The following is a 16,905-nucleotide window of genomic DNA, read 5'->3' as shown; positions in this document are numbered from 1 at the left end:
TAAGTGTGGCAGACTGTGGCACATTCTACAGAATGAATAATCTTGTATCTTCAACAAATCGCAAGAAATATAAGAGAAGCAACCAAGATTGAGTCTTAAGAGACATATCAACCTTTCTCCTCACCTAAAAGGAAATTAAAGATGCCCCATGTTTCTGATTGACCCTGGAGTGATCATATATGCTACCTTTAACCTCAAAGCCCCCCGGTTTCCCAGGATTTGAGCTATAGCAATGCTCTTACTCTGATACACTGTTGGTCCTCAGGTCCTACCTCCTACTCCAATGCTTCTCCTCCTCCTCCAATGTTCTTGAGATCCCATCTCTCAGTCCCTTCAGTGCATTTATGTAACCCAAAGCCTTACTACTTATACTACCAGCCACATAAACCCTTAATACAACCCTGATGTCACACAACATCTCTAGTTCTGTGAAGCTCAAGGAGACTGGAAAGGTGAAACTGGGCTAGGAGCTGGGTCTTTAGGGCTGGGTGGTTGTCCAAAGCAGAAAGTGGTAGAGCATATCTGAACCATGATCCTTGAGGTGACTAGACCATAGTCACTGGCCCAGGGACACAGATCCAAGCAGGGGTAATCGGGCTTTTTCCATGAGATTTTCCTATTGGGATATTGTAGAAAAAGGGCCCCTCTTCCCATACAGATAAAAACTTGCATCTGTCAGCAATCATCTTTCCTATGATGTGCAAAGAGTCGTCTGTGACAGGACAGAATTAAGCCAACACATTAAGACAAGTGGAAACAAGCACAGCTGAGATTTAAAAAAAAAAAAAAAAAGAGCAATAAACTCCAATGATATTGCTTGAGCCCCTAGATCTAGTCTTCCCTGAAGTGAGCCCCATCCTTGAGCTTACCCATCACATGTACCAACTCACTTCTTTTTTGTTTTTGTTTTAGTGTGTGTTAGGTCACTGTCACAACCAGGATGTTCACTGCTCTACTAGGCAGGACAGTATGAGCTAGACCCATTACTAAGCCTTGTAGGCTTGTCTTGCTTAGCCTCCATTTATTTGGTCTCCCCAGTTCACCTCTTCCATTCTTTGAAGTCCCTTTGGCTCCAACTTTATGAGCTCTTTCCCTGGTCTGAATTATTGAATTATTCCATAATAAATGAAGTTGAATTATTCTATACTGGTTGCAAGTCTTCAAATTTTAAAAAGCCATAAATTGTCACTGTCCAATGCTATCTTTGTTGTAAAGAGCATTTTTCAAAATGCAACCCACTTTCCCATTGACTTAAATGACCATTTCAGAAATGTCCCAGACTTTGGAGCAGGAGTCTGTGAACCAGCTGTGTCTTATGCTATTTTAAACACTTCTCATATATTAACTTACTTAATCCTCAACAACCTTCCATAACAATTAGGTAGGTACTATTATATCCCCATTTTTAAATCAAAGAAACTGAGGCACAGAGACTTAATTTATCCAACATAACAGAAATAGTTAATGGTGGGGAGAGGGGAGGGTCACGTGTTTTGAATTTGGGGACTTGTGTTCTTCATCTACAAATATTAGTTATTTATATATATAATAAATTAAATATATAATATATATATACTATAGTGCAAAGAGCATGAGTTTTGGAGTCAGAAAAAACTTGGGGCTAGAATTCTGAGCCTCAGGTCCTTTGCATGTAAAATTGACATCTTTCTTTTGGGTTTGTTGTGTGTATTAGAGATAATGTAGGTCAAGCATCTATGAAAACCTTTGGGAATATCCCTTCCTCCTGTGAAGCAAATGGGATTAACTGACTATTGCCTATAGATTGTTAAGCAAGATACTTGAAGCATTCAAGTCCTTTCCTGGGACAGGGAGCTATGTGCCACAAACGAGGAAAGAGAGTTACAATTAGATACCACTATGGACCTATATATCTCTACCCTGCGGAAAAATAGTAAAATGTGTCAGAACACTACTTCCTCTCCCCCAAAATACTCACCTGGTGGCCACCACAGAGGCCCAGCTCTGTGTGCAGAGAAAACAGCTCTATGCCCACAGTCACCAACAAGGGTGCCTCACCTTTGGGGCTGGGATTGTGAAGATGGACACATCCTGGCTTCAGCAAGGGGCTACAATCAACAAAGTTCATATCTGAATCATGCTTGGCCTTGAGTGGACAGGAACAGAGAGGAGGGTAAAACCTTCTGCCTTGTCTTTCCCGACACTTCCATCTCCTTGTGATTGAAAGAACTGGAATAGGAATTCTGGTAAGAACATGGTAGCATGACAGAAATTTCCCAGCTCTCTTCTAGGATGTCATAGAAAACAAGAATAGAAACAAAATCAGAGAGGACAATGCCATTTTGAGCAAAGCTGTGGGGGAGAGAGAGAATCCTTGGGCTTGAAAAACATCTAAGGGCTGCCCAAAGTAGCCAGATGAGGTGCAGCAGCTACACAGGAAGAAGCTGTGCAAGGGGGAAGCTAAGTCAGCTGACTCAGGGGCTCACAAGATGCCTGCAAGAATACACTTCCTTTAGGTAAGGGGTTCCCCCTGCTGGACTATAACAAGAGCTGCAAAATCTGGGGAGAGAAGGGCAGAAAGGGGCTATGCAGAAGCTGCATGGTGAAGAGGAGTTCATAGTGTGCGTCACTTCAGTGTCCTCTTGGCCCTACTTCTTGCTCCAGCCAAAACTTCAGCACCCACCTCCATGTACACTTTGACTTGCTTGCACAGATGCAGTCAGACGGTGCTTTGCTCTGGGTTAAGGCTATCTACCTCATTTCCTGGGAATCCACTCTTGTATGCAGCCACAGGAAATCCACCCGGAAGTGTGTGGGACAGGAGCCAGTAGATAAATGTTTCTCCTTTCCATTCCCCAAGTGCATATGTGTTTCTCCTTAGTAGATCCCAGCAGGGTGAAGCACTATTTGCAAAGCAGGAGGACACCTCAGAAATGTTCCTTTGTATTGGCTATTCGGCTTCCCTGCGCCAATTATCTCCTTCTTATGATCAGTTAAAAAAAAAAATCTACCCATATGCAAGCCTTTGTCTCAACTCTGCCTGTTGGGGTTCCAAGCTAAAAAAGTACTGAAAATGGCCCTAGAAAGCAAATATTCAGAATGGTTTTTGGGGCTGGTTACCCACCAGTAAGATGGCAATAAGAACACCATTTTCAGTGGCCACTGAAGGACATAGCATCACAATGATTAACTTCCTCCTGATTGGGTGCAGGTGGGAGGTGAAGAGACATGGAACTTGAACAGTATAGTACAGGACAATAGTAATTATAAGGTTTGTGGCATTGACCAATTTGGCAATTACTTTGACTATCTTGAAAAAAGAAAATGATAGCTATAGGTCAGCCCACCATAAACTGTGAAAACCAAAGGGCCTCTAGGGAAGTGTTAGGAGGCCCTTATCTCCTGCAGCTGCATGGAAGACTATGCTAGAAATCAAGCTCAGAACCTTCCAAGGAGGCAGTAAAATGTATAAAATGGAATATACAGTCTTGACAGTCCTCCGTCAGGGTCAGGAAGAGTGGGACCCAGAAAACAGTGATGGAGCTGTCCAGGAGGACAAGGATAAGAATCTTGAAGTCTTTGATTCCCCTGAAACATCCCATCTGACAGAGGCAAAGCCTTCCTCCACTTTGCTGGAGGAGAAGCACCTCCCCTTGCTTGGAGACTCTGCAGAGACTTCACCTGCCTCTTGGCTGATAAAGTGTCATAGCTCTGGACACCCAGGGCAGAGGCAAACAGAGCCTGCTCTGGGACAAATGGTTGATGCACTGAAGGACGAGCAGGCAGACAGGTGCCAAAGGGAACTGAGGGAGACTCATGAGAGTGACCTCAGGTGCTGAAATGGGGGTAGACGTGAGGCATGTGAGGCTGAATCAGGGCAGAATTATTGACACAGGAGAACTCTCCTGTGACGCAGCACTCAACACCTGGAGCCAGGCCTGCCACGTTGCAGGGACAGCTCCTCGAAGCTTGGATGTGGTGATAGCCTGAGGTAAACAAGCTAGAGATGCTGGCGCTACCTTGCATGGTGCTAAGTGTTGAGAAGATTCATGGAAGTGAGCACATTAAATATTTTTCCAATTGCATATCCATTTATGCCAGTACTATTTATCAACTAAACCATTAGATTTTTCCATTTAACTAAAATGTCTCCATTTTTGTACTTTAAAACATTACTTACAAATCAGTGGTTGCCTGCAGATGCAGGCAGAAGCAGAGATTGACTGCAAATGGGTACAATTTGTGTGTGTGGGAGGGTGGGTGACAGAAATGTCCTAACACTGGATTTCAGTGATGATTGCACAACTCTATATATTTACTGAAAACCATTAAACTGTACATTTCCAATGGGCAAATTTTACCATATGTAAATTGTACCTCAATAAAGCTGCTTTAAAAAATTGCTGATCAGAATACTGCTCATATTTTTTAACTTTTATCATTGTCTCTGAAGATGGCTGCTGTCCAAGACGAAATACTGTGACCGAAAATGTCCTTTCCAGCTTAGTTTCTGAAAGCTGAGGTGACACTGCAGAGCTATACTGCATCGGGCAACTCAGTTTGGGTGATTCTTATACTACACACACGCAGCCATTCCAACGTGCCAATCACTGTGTCTGAACCGGGTAACTGTACCAGATGATCCCCAATCGTGCTTTCTTATTAGAAGAGCAGAAATTTGGTTCTCTTCCTGAAGACCACATATTGTTTCACTAGATTACCAACTTGACACCCATACTTGCTGAAAATGACTGATTAAAAAAGCAATGGCCTAAGCAGCATGCCACGGGGCAAAGGGAGATCTTACGCTCTGCCTATGTACATGATTATAAAATAACCATGGAAATCTGTCAGATTTTTAACTGATTGAAATATATACATATTTTTGGCCAGCAGAGGGCAATCCAGGTCCCATGAAACTAGGGAAAAGAAAAACAAAAAGAACATAAAAGACAATATATAATAGATGGCACCAGCATTTTGACTATTGGGCATGGTGAATCAGTCAGTCCAGGTTTCCCCAGACTCAGGAGCAGCTGTCCTCCTCCCATCCCTACTGCGTATGTAACAAATTCAGTTCTTTTGATACTCTTAAAAAGAAGAATCAAGAGAAAAGGCTGTGTTACCACGGAGTCAGGGATTAACCTGCACATTCTGCAATACTTTCTCACCTGTCTCTTCATGGAAAGCATTACAAGGTGAGAGGAAGCTGGTTCCTCCTTTCCCCTTGCTGGCTGCCAACCCATGTCTATTAACTGATCCTCTTCTGTGGCAGTCATAAATCAAAAAAACTCCCAAGTCTGAACCCGGGTTCCTCAGAGTGTGGCCCTGAAGACGCAAAGAACTATGGGGTGGGCAGGATGCCTGTTCCACACACAGATCCCGGCTCCACTCTACACAACAGCATCAGAATCTCTGATGTCAGCACCCAGGAACATGTATTTCAGTACGTGCACCTTGGGATTCTCAGATGAACTCAAGCGTGAGACCCACCGATCCAAGTAAGAAGAGCAAGAGCTCTTAGAGCAGCCTCATCTGAGGAGCTCGGGTCTAACCGTAGACACACCTCTCTCTGATTCCCTCACAAGACATAAGTGAGCAACAAAACATAAAGGAATGACCAGGATGAAGGTGGGAATTCCAAGTCACCACAGTCAGTGTGTGTTTCGTCATCAGCAAAGTTGGAAACACCACCAGGATGTCCTGGATTTTCAAGATCATGCCGAGAGTGGAAAGACGTGTCAAATGTTATTGAATCAATCAGTAAATGTCTTAAGGCAAAAATAGTAAAGACAAAGCTGGTGAGCAGTTGGCTGCTTATTTAAGACAAATAAATATATATAGACAAGTGCTTCCCCAACTTGTCTGAATCTGAGAGTCGCTTGGGAAATTTGCTACAAATACTGATGCAGACTCTCGAGGGCATGTTTAAGCAGCCACCAGAGCACAGCTCAAGTGGGACTTCTCTAGTCTGCAAAAATGCCTGGATTTCCCCAAGCCATCATTCTCCGCAAGCTCTATTCAGTGAGCACAAAAAACAATTTAGTTGGGGAAAATAACTGAATGATGTATCTATGCTTTCTCATCATTCTCAACACCAAAGGCAGGGTCTAAATGTCAGAAACGGCTGGCTCTTCCTACGAAATTTATTTGCTGGAACAGCTACTCCAAGTGTGGTCTAGGGACCAGCAACATCATTACAGACCTTGTCACAAATGCACATTCTTGGGCCTCACTCCAGACCTACTGAATGAGAGTACCTGGACTGGTGCCCAGGCATCTGTTTTAACAAGACCCAGGCGATTCTGATGCATGTCCGAGTTTTAGATCCATTGTAGATTTTTTCTTAAACTTTCCTGATGATAAATAACAACTTTTAGGACTATGTGCAATTCTGATTAAGCTGCTGGAATGAGAACCTAAACATTCAATTTGCACAATTATCCCAGGTGACTATTATCAGGTAAGTTCAGGAGACTCTAGGTCCCTTCCTGATTTCCTATCTCCATGAATCCTGATAGAGGCAGATGTTTTGATAAGAGATGCACATAAAAATCACTGGTGGAGCTTTTAAAAAATGGATTCTCTGGCCTTTTCCCAAACTCTAGTGAATCACTGTCTTCACTTTCCTTTTTGAGAAAATGGTACTGAGATGCTATTCTCCACTCTTGCTTCCAAAGCTGACAACCTGCTCCACTCCTGTCAAGAATTACAGTTGCCCCCTGGCCCAAGTGGAAGGCTGCCATCACTTAGACGTATGTAAAAGCTGAGTGACATTCAATTGCCTGATCTTTTAAGTGATTAACATTCAACGGTCCCTCAAAAAATAGCTTTGTTCTTTTCCTTGACAGCTCCTTTAACCTGGGTGCAACAGGTCCCCAACAGGCATGCCTAGAAATTGCTGGTAGGGCCTGGCAGCACCACAAGTCTCCGCCAAACACCACCCAGTTCTAATGGGGCTTTGGCTGCCTCCTTGTTCAGCATCCCCTTCCTCCATCCCCTCTCCATCCTCATGAGAGGAAAGGCAGGCTTAAGCACTATTTTTTTTTTTGAGACAAAGTCTCACTTTGCTGCCCAAGCTAGAGTGAGTGCCATGGCGTCAGCCTAGCTCACAACAACCTCAAACTCCTGGGCTCAAACGATCCTGCTGCCTCAGCCTCCCAAGTAGCTGGGACTACAGGCATGGCTACAGGCACATGCCACCATGCCCAGCTAATTTTTTCTATATATATTAGCTGGCCAATTAATTTCTTCCTATATATAGTAGAGATGGGGTCTCGCTCTTGCTCAGGCTGATTTCAAACTCTTGACTTTGAGCAATCCACCCGCCTCAGCCTCCCAGAGTGCTAGGATTACAGGCGTGAGCCACCGCACCCGGCCAAAGCACTAACTCTTAATCTGGCCAACGAAACTCAGGCTTGAAAAGCACCCACGCAGCGTTTCCTGCTATCTCGGTGGGGAAAAAAGTGCCATGCAGAACATTAGAAGCTGTCTTGAAAATAAAGCTTTAGGATAACCCTGATTTCCTAAACAAGGTATGCAGAAAGGATTTGGCACATTAAGAATATATGCTGTATACTATATTCTATATATACATAGTCCCAGGGAAATTTCCATTCTTGGTCATATCACTCCTGTTGTCTACTTATTTATAGCCAAAAGAAACTAAGTGAAAACAATTATTTTCCTAGAATTTTCTAAGACCTATTGAACCTATTAGAAAAATAAACAATTGCCCCACTGAACTTATTTACCATCTTAGTTCCATTTAATTTAGTTCCACTTCTGTTTCTACTTCAGACAGTTTGTTCCTGTGATTAGACACAAACAAGTTGGGTAAGTTCAACTTTCAGTGATGGTCCACGGAGTTGCATGTTCTTTTCTATATTTAAGGCTTTGTAATAAAAGTATTTACTGTATGTCAACAGAAACAAAGAACTCAAACGGTACTGAATCTGGTAAGTGTATTAGTAATGGTCTCCAAAAGACTCCTTTAAATAAAGATTAAGTTCCTCCTGGAATCTGTGGTTGTGACACTTTTGTTTCATTTGATATTGACAGATAATGAGATTACTGTACTGGTGCAGGGTCTTGATGTTAGTTTCCCTTTGGAGTTATGGAACTAATGTTAAACAGGTACAGTTGATAGAAATGATAATGGAATTAAGAATAATGGAATAATTTTGGTTCAAATATGGCTGAATGCATATATGTCTCTCTCTGGACTCGCTATTCTGTACAGATCATCTATTTCATCAGAGCATCAATAGTATACTTCAATTTTTTTTTTTTAAGAGACAGGGCCAGAGCATAGTAGCCCAATCACTGCTCACTGTAACCTCAAACTCCTGGGCTCAAAAGATCCTCCCATCTCAGTCTTCCACATAGCTGGGATTACAAATGTGTGCCACCATGCTTGGCTAATTTTTGTAAAATTTTTTGTAGAGACGGTGTCTCACTCTTGCTCAGGCTGGTCTTAAATTCCTGGCCTCAAGCAATCCTTCCACCTCAGCCTCCCAAAGAGATGGAATCATGGGTGTGAGCCACAGTGCTTGGCCAATAGCATACTGTCTTAATTACTATAACTTCATAATATTTTATCTCTACAAAGAGGCTTTGTTCTTCTTCAAGAAAAATAACCCTTTGTTTTTCCATATACATTTTTACAATGGGCTTGAAAACTGAATATATGAATTCTTAAACACATACAGAAACAAATTTCCTGAGATTTTGGTTCAAACCGCACTGACTTGACTAATTTGGGGAAAAAATGATCCCTTTACAAGACTGAGTTTTCTAATCCATAAACAAAGAACATCTATTCACTAAGATCTTCATTTTTTTCTCAAACATGTTTTATAATTTACTATGGGGAGTTATTGTACAATCTTGATAGATTTATATCTATGGGTTTGATTTTTTGATGCCTTTGTAAATGACGTTTTAAAAATTGCATTTTTCTAGTTGTTATTGGTGTACAGAAATAAAATACTTATATATTTATCTTAAAGCTAGTAATCCCATTAAAATTCACTTATTTATTCTAATCATCATTGGATTCTTCTTGATTTTCTACATTCATTCACAGTAATGTCGCTGGTAATGTCTTTTTAAAATTGGTTTAAAGAATTGATCTGTAATACTTTAGAGCTCATGCAGCTAGCAAAATTATTTTCATGTTAGGCTAGTTCACATATAAAACTTAGTATATTAAAACTATTCATGTTAGATTAGAAAATCTTAACTACAGTCATTAGCATAAAATAATAGAAAGGGCACCTAATACATAAACAGCATGCTTATCCCCTTAGCAGCTCAGGAAATACATTGTGTGTGCGCATTGCTCCTCTACTCCCACCCACCACCCGCACCCCACACATACACGTCTCGAGAAAGGAATGCTGGCTTTTGACAGAACTATATGTCCATGTCTATTTCTTCCTCTTCAAGTATGAAAGAAAACAAAAGACTGGTTGACATGGTATACTTTATTCACCCCTCCTAATGTTATATTCTCTGATAGCATCACCGTTGAGATCTCATTTAACTTTTAGAAGACCTCCTTCTCCCCGCTTTCTTATCTTCTCTCCCAGATTCTCCTCCTTCCTGGGGTTACCAAGAAGTTACCACTGTCCAGGCCAGCTCGCCCCTTGCTGTTTGAACTTTTCCTGCGTGCAGAGAGACAGAGATGAGGCTGGGACCAGGTCTGGTTTGGTTGCATCAGAAGGCAAAGGAGACGGAAACGAACCCTAAGCCACCGTCAGACACAAAGAACTGACACAAAATGAAGGAGCAGAGCCTTTGGTTCTGTCTGTAGCAATATTTATTGGAAACAGCGATGCTTCCCATGGTAAGAGTTTATACGATAAGCAGTAAGATTTGCCTTTCACTCCACAGGATCCACTACTGCAGGTGGCACGTCGGAAGCAGCACATCACATCTCTGAAAGAGCCTGTACAGCTAGATAAATAGAACTCTGCATACCTAAACAGAACTTCCATGGCTCATACAAAAAAAAAAAAATAAAACCACACTGGTAAGTATACACACCACACTGTACACACAAAATGAACATGGAAGAGAAGGGAGTGAAGAAAAAGTAACGACCGCACGGGGAAAGAGTTTTGCATACGCAGCCACGTATCTTAAACTGCTAAGCACAAAAATCATCTTTATTTGGTCCTCATTGAGGGCAGAATATGCACAAACGATGTTCAAAGAACACAAGGTAAAAGTGGAAAGAAAAGATATTTGCTGTTTCTTGGTCTGTGAACTAGTGGGAAAATGGTTACGAGTGTTTTTCCCCTTGCGTCTCTGCCAAATGGGTTCATGAAACACATAATTCATAAATAATACTAAAGTGAAGATATTTGTTCCCTTTCCCTGAATCCTTCAGAAATCGCCTAAATATACACATAGTTTCTGTACAGCAAAAAATTTAAGTTTAGATACTAGATTTCTTCCCGATTCCACATAATGGAGAATGTCCTCTTTTTCAGCCCCTCCCACAATGTGCTGATTTGCTGTCTTACTTAAAAATCAGTTGGAATCGCCCCTCTGGCTTTAATAGCAAGGAGGGAAGGAAACTGGCTGGACCTCAGAAATAGGTATGAGTGTGGGGAACAAATATGACTGTTTTCAGAGAATGCTTTCAACCCACAACGAACATTTTTCTGTCGATAGCATCAAGAGACAAAGTCATTCAGATCAGAAGACAATTTGCTGGTGAGGGAGGCTTTCTTTGACAATTCTGTGACTCACATACTTGGGAAGGGACAGTGGGGAAGCAAGCACTTTCTCCTCTTTGCAGGGCGACCTTGGGACGGCCCCTGGGTGATAGACGCTACCTTCGGTAGGATGGTTTTTCTGTGATGTGGCTCAAGGTCATGTTCTAAGAAGCCCCAGCCTCCTGAGAACTGTGCAAACAGCAGTTCTGGGACTACTGGCTGGTCTCAGGTGTTTAAAAAAGCATATGTCAGGCCCACCAGGCTAGGAAGATACCATCCATCACCATGACCCTTGTAGGTACACGCAGGTCAACCAAAGACACTTGGTGGGGCTTGATGACGTGGACCACTGCGGCCTGCACTTGGGATGTGTTGTAAGCAGCGTTACCGAAGCAGTGGTTTAACCATAACTATCTGGGCCAAGAGGAGATGAGCCAGCCAGCGTTAACACCCTAATGGGGCAGGGCAACCAGAATTTCCACGTAATTGATGGGGAAGAAGCCTGACTGGCCACGGAGCATCCCCTCATACCAGTTCTCATCAATTTGGTTAGTGAGTGTGATGATATCACCCTCTTTAAAACCCAACTCCCCTTCATTTTCAGGTTCAAAGTCGTACAGGGCTCGGCAGCAGGGCTGATCCATTGGGGCACCTGGGAGTAAGAGGAGGAGAGACACAAAAGGACAAGGAGTTTTTTTAACTCACAGCATCACTGCCTGTGGCACCCCCTCCTTTCCTCCCCTGTTCCTCTTCCTGCCGCAGCTTCCTCTAGCCGTGAGCAAGGCCCCGTGTGCGGGGCGTGGGCACCTTGCCCAGTACCAGTCTTCGGGAGCTGTCTCAGATTTTTGCAAGTTGTTGGATATTCCCGTTTCTGTGTCCAGTGGGAAAAATGGTCACATCTATTCTTGTGATATGTACAACAGAGTTCATTAAGGTCAGCCTTCCTGAGAATGCCCAGATATGGGAGACCCAGTGACTCAGAAGTTTATAATGATTTAGGTTATTAACACAGCATGGCCAGAGTTCTTTCATGTTGGCACTTTAAAATCTCTGCACATTTGAAATAACACAATTAATTACAGGGACAATGCTCTGCAACCTCAGAAGAGCAGCTCAGTTTTCAATCTTTAAAACAATAAACCTAGCCTCTGGAAAACTTCTGTAATGTGGTGAAAACAAAATACTGTAAAACACTGGGTTCAAGTTCTAAACTCTATATAACCTCGCACAAGGCACTTACTCTCAGTTTCTTTATTTCAAATTGGAAGTAACTATAGAAAAACTGAACTTTGCATTCCTATTTTGTGGCTATTAAATGACATTATGTAAAAAATTATATAATTTATACTTGGTAAGTTATGACATATATAAGTAGTGCATTGGAGCTATGTCATATAAAAAATAATGTACTCTACCTTGAGTAAAATAACAAAGGATGGAATCATATCTTAAAAGGGATATACTTTAAATAACCAAATATATGAACATAGCATGCATATACATTTATATAGACTCAGACAAGTGTACACAGCTCCTATGCCATTTTTAGGTGGCTTGGAGGGGAAACAATGTGATTTATTGACAGAAGCAAATTAATGAGTCTCCAAATGGAAAGTGAAATATACGGTTGGTTTCTGGGCAGTGAGAGCACAGTTATACAAAATTTATATGACTAGTCCTGATAGCCAGCTAACTTCAGAGGGTCACTGTTATTTATGCCACACACTGAAGCTCTGAGCACAAAAGACAGAGAGCTCCCCCTGCTGGCTCAGGCCTCACTTTTTTCCTTCCTATTCTCCTGAGAGCATGTGGTAAAAAGTTTTCTGCTGTAGAGCATCAAGCACTGAAGACACAAAAGGTAAAGAAAACTGCCTATCTTTAAAATCCATACCCAGGATAAGACAGTTCCTACTTTTCTGATCAAACAAATGTTAAAGTTGGAAATGTCTCAAGCACAGGCTGTTGTCTAGTCTGCAGGTAGGGGGTGGAAAGTGATCCTGACACCAGAAAGAATGCATGGCTGGGTACGCAGCAAGATTCTTGAGAGACAATAAAATTTAGCTCTTATTATACTAACCTGAGTACCACAGCATGGTGAACTGGTCAGGGATTGGGGGTGGTTGGGAAAGGAAACCTAGCAGGTTTTGTAATTCAAAATATATTCTTCTGCAACCATAGACTTCTGTGACTCAAGAAATCCAACTCCACATGCTCCTGGAGCTGCCTGCAGTCTGTGGGTTGTATGTGAATGCACATATGTCGCCCATGGGCATTCATTCCCATGCCCACTGGATTCACAGAAGGGAAAAGCCAGGAAAAGAGATGCCACTTCCAGCACCAAACTGACAAGTAAAGGGGCTTTACAACCACAAAGGAGATTTACTAACCAAATGTGTGTATTAGGAAGTTAGTGTGTGCTGATGATTGAACATGAGAGAAAGGACATACAAAGAAAGTTTTATGGAAGAGAGGGAAAAGGAGGGAAAAATAAGGTGGATGAGAAAAGAAAAAAGGATTCCTTTAACAGAGTTTTAACCTGTCAAACTATCCCATAAGACATGTATTACTGTATGTCTTCTATGCAGCCAGACTAGATTGCTCTTAGAATTTCGGGGGAAGTGTCCAAAGATATGTCTAAGGCCCTTGTAATGGGATCTGAAGGTCTGAGATCCTTACCTGAAGGTTTGGGGGTGCCCGTGTGGGAGAGACCCCCGTTGGGCTGAGTACTGTCTCCAGTTGGGAACTCCAGGCTCATTCGTGGCTTAGGCTGATACTCCCTTCTAGGCTGAGATGAAGCTTGTCTTATTCTGTATTGAAAAGAAAGGGGGCAAAAAGATTATGTAAACAATTAATAAGTGAAAAGAGGAGCAGTAAGATTCAGGAAATGCTTGGATTACCCACCAGTCTACCATGATAAAGAGTGGAAAATCAGAACAGGACCCTTAGTTTTCTTATATGTGTATGTCCCTGCTAATGGAAACATCCTTCTATAGATATTTCCTCACTGTCTTCATTCTTTCTCTGAATCCCTCTCTCCCTCTCTCATTTTTTCAGAGCTCTTTATGCAAATATTCACAGTGCTAAGTTCCAGGAACACAAAGATGAATTAAGACACAGTCCTTGCCCCCAAGCAGCTTATGTTCTGTACAGAAGCCAGAACACAAACAAATCACCATAAATTCTAGGATATGCTCTTAATAGAGAAACCTACTAAGTGCCACCAGAGTACGGGCTGGGACTGAGGGGAGGAGTCCACCTCCCCTTGGGGAAGCTGAGGAAGGTTTTAGGAAAGAGGTCAAAGATATGTAGGAGTTGTTTCCAGATGAACATGTGCAAGAAAGCAATTGCATATAGAACGTGAGGAGGTTTGGGAGGAGGAAATATCATGTGCTCTGAGAAAAGTGAGCAGTTTGAGATTGGAAGAGGGGAGCAAGGGGCAAAGAACGAGGGAAGACAGGAGGAAAAGTGGAAAGGTATGGTCAATAAATGCATTCTACACACTCCCAACTATGTTCCCGTTTCAGGTATTCAATAAGCAAAACATACAATAGATTTGCAAGAGCGGGAAGGGTTTAGGATACGGTGATTGTAAGATGATACTGACTTTAAAAAAATATATATATTGCCAGTTTTCTTTTAGTAAGTTAACACGTTTGGCCAGGAAACACCCTTACGTTTACGACCTGAACCACTTGCTGCAAAAAGATGTTTCTTTGCCTACTGATAACTCTAAGGTGAAGTTGAATATCTGGCTCTAATATACAAATGAAAGCATACTTGTCAAAAGATGCCTCATTATCCAATTTCTGATACTGACTTTGAACATATTTCAGAGGAAAAAAAAAGGAAAGTGACCCCTTTGTGCTCAACAGATGCATAAAGATGTACTATTTCTTGAGTATTTTGAAGTGTATGGTTTCAAAACCTTTCTGGAGGCTTCAGTGTTACACACGTTTCCACAGGGTGTGCTGACGGAAGATCTCAATCGAAGCCCTAATCAAAGACGACACTGAGAAGAAGAGGCCAGCCAGACGGAAACGATGGGAACAGGTGGCGTTTCCGACAGTGCGGCATCGTAGGATTGGAGCCTGCATCACGAATGCAGCCATCCGATCAGCCGTGAGCATCTAACCTGGCCATGATCTGAGAATAAAGGCTGCTGAGATGGGTGGATCCTTTGAGGTATGTATGTTTTATCAAAATCACCCTGCTTAATCTGGCTAAATAAAATAACACGTATTATAATTCAGGGCCACCGCAGAGAGCTGTGCAGGCTGTGCCCGCAACTCCAGGGACACCATTCAGCCAGGAAACCACTACAGCCCCGCGGCGAGGCACATCTCAGGAGGTGCGCATGAAAGCAGCTCTCTCTCAGGGTGGAGGACTTTACCCCACCGTTCAGAGAAACACAACGTGTGAAAAGAAACAGGCTTTCAAATGGGTTATGCTTGGCTGTGAATCCCAGTCACACCACTGAGTGACTCTGGGCTAGTCACTTCACCTTCCTGAGGCTCAGTTTGCTCATCTGTGAGCTGGGGCGAAAACTATGTGGTTTACAGGGATGTCATAAGATTGAGGACGATATGCATTCAGTACCCACACACCGTATCTGCTCAGCAAATCGCATCCATTATCGTCAGAAGCATCCTGGTGTCCCATCTGCAGCAGCCAAAATATAATCCGAGTATCAACACCTCGTAAACATTAGATGAGATTCGACAGACCAACGTGAAACAAAGCACAAGACGAGATAAAAGCAAAACAAACAATCCACAAGGTGCCTGCGCAGAATAAGCAGGAATTTTGGCAGATGTTTGTCTCCAAATGTATTCTATTATTTCCACTTCTTCACATTATCATTTTACAGCAAGAAAATGCAAACACAAAAGGCAGGGAACTGTAAAGTACCTTTCTTCCAGCCTGACAGTGACTTGCTGCAGGATCTGGACCGCCTGCTTGTGGTACTCCAGCTGGGCTTGCACGAGCGCAGAGAGCTGGCTCACTTGTTCGATCTGCGGATGGATGGGGAGATCGTGCCTTAGTTACCAAGCGACTGTCCTTAAGCACCACCACCGCCCTGTACGTGCAATAGAGCTGCCCTCGACACACAGCCCGGGGCGTGGTGAAGCCGTGCGTGGGTAAGCCAGGCTCAGACAGCCAGCCCTTCAGGCCTCACATGGGTTAAGGACAGGAAAGCATCCTTGGGTGTGGGAGCACGCCTGTCAGTGTCGCCAGGAGAGGCGTGTCAGTAAGGCTCCTCGTGGAGATCACACAGCTCTCTAATTAAACAGCTCACGCCTAGCTACACACTTGTATTTACGATTTGGCTTCTTTTATTGATTTCCTAGAGAAAAAAGGTGCACTGACCAAAGGACTCATTGTTCCTTTTACTTTCCATGCTACGTTAATAAAAATGTGAATACTGATTTCTCACATAAGGCACCGGGAGAGGCAGCATGCTACGATGGAAATCCTTTTGTCCTCTCTGTAACATACAGGGGTTGAATCAGGTGACATCTGGAGTTCATTCCAGCTCTCATATTCTAGGCATCCTTGACTGCTCTTCATTTTGTGTCTCCTGTTGTGACCTAGCTGAGTAGCAGCCCCCAAGTCAAGAGAGGCTGTGGTCCTCTGAGTCTAGGGGTGGAATGTGGCCCTGGGCGTAGGGAAGGAACACAGTGATTCAGATCACCCCTCATGTCCATAGCGTTCCTCTCGAGTAGTTAGGTGGATACAAATGTCTCACACAAACACAAACCTATGCTATTTCCAGGTGGTGGGGAAGTCCGGATATGTTCAACATGCCTCCCTTGCCATAGTCAGGAGTTAGGCAGTTAAGCAATGTACTAGTTCATTTTAGCTGTCAGCTTGACTAGATTAAGGGATACCCAGGCAGCTGGAAAAGCATTATTTCTGGGTAGGTCTGTGAGGGTGTTTCTGGAAGAGATTGGCGTTTGAATCGGTGGACTGAGCAAGGCAGATATGCCCTCACCCCATGTGGGCAGACACCATCCAACAGGCTGAAGGCAGGGCTAGAACAAAAAGGCAGAGGAAAGGCAAATTCCCTCTCTCTCCCCCCGATTCTCTCTCTCTCTCTTGTGAGGCTGGGACACACATCTTCTCCTGCCCTTGGACATCAGAGCTCCAGTTTCTCCAACATTTGGACTTCAGGACTTGCCTAAGTGGTTCCCCTGTTCCC

General features: G+C 43.0%; 1 protein-coding gene across 2 annotated transcripts in view; it reads right to left on the bottom strand.

Moving 5' to 3' along the window:
• Window positions 1-772: 772 nt before the first annotated feature.
• SH3GL2 (SH3 domain containing GRB2 like 2, endophilin A1) overlaps window positions 773-16,905 on the bottom strand; it is a 211,436-nt gene continuing 195,303 nt past the window's right edge. For both annotated transcript variants that reach the window (XM_012769701.3, XM_076008768.1), the window contains 3 exons: window positions 15,615-15,718; window positions 13,383-13,513; window positions 773-11,358 (listed from right to left, as the gene is read on the bottom strand). In XM_012769701.3, coding sequence (XP_012625155.1) covers window positions 11,159-11,358; window positions 13,383-13,513; window positions 15,615-15,718 — 435 coding nt within the window. In that variant the 3' untranslated portion in view covers window positions 773-11,158. The remainder of the gene's footprint in view (window positions 11,359-13,382; window positions 13,514-15,614; window positions 15,719-16,905) is intronic.

The sequence above is a fragment of the Microcebus murinus genome, chromosome 12 (assembly GCF_040939455.1).
Source record: "Microcebus murinus isolate Inina chromosome 12, M.murinus_Inina_mat1.0, whole genome shotgun sequence".
In the NCBI taxonomy this organism is placed as follows: Eukaryota; Metazoa; Chordata; class Mammalia; order Primates; family Cheirogaleidae; genus Microcebus; species Microcebus murinus.
Note: the sequence above shows the minus strand (reverse complement) of the source record. Positions and strands in the feature narration are given on the sequence as shown.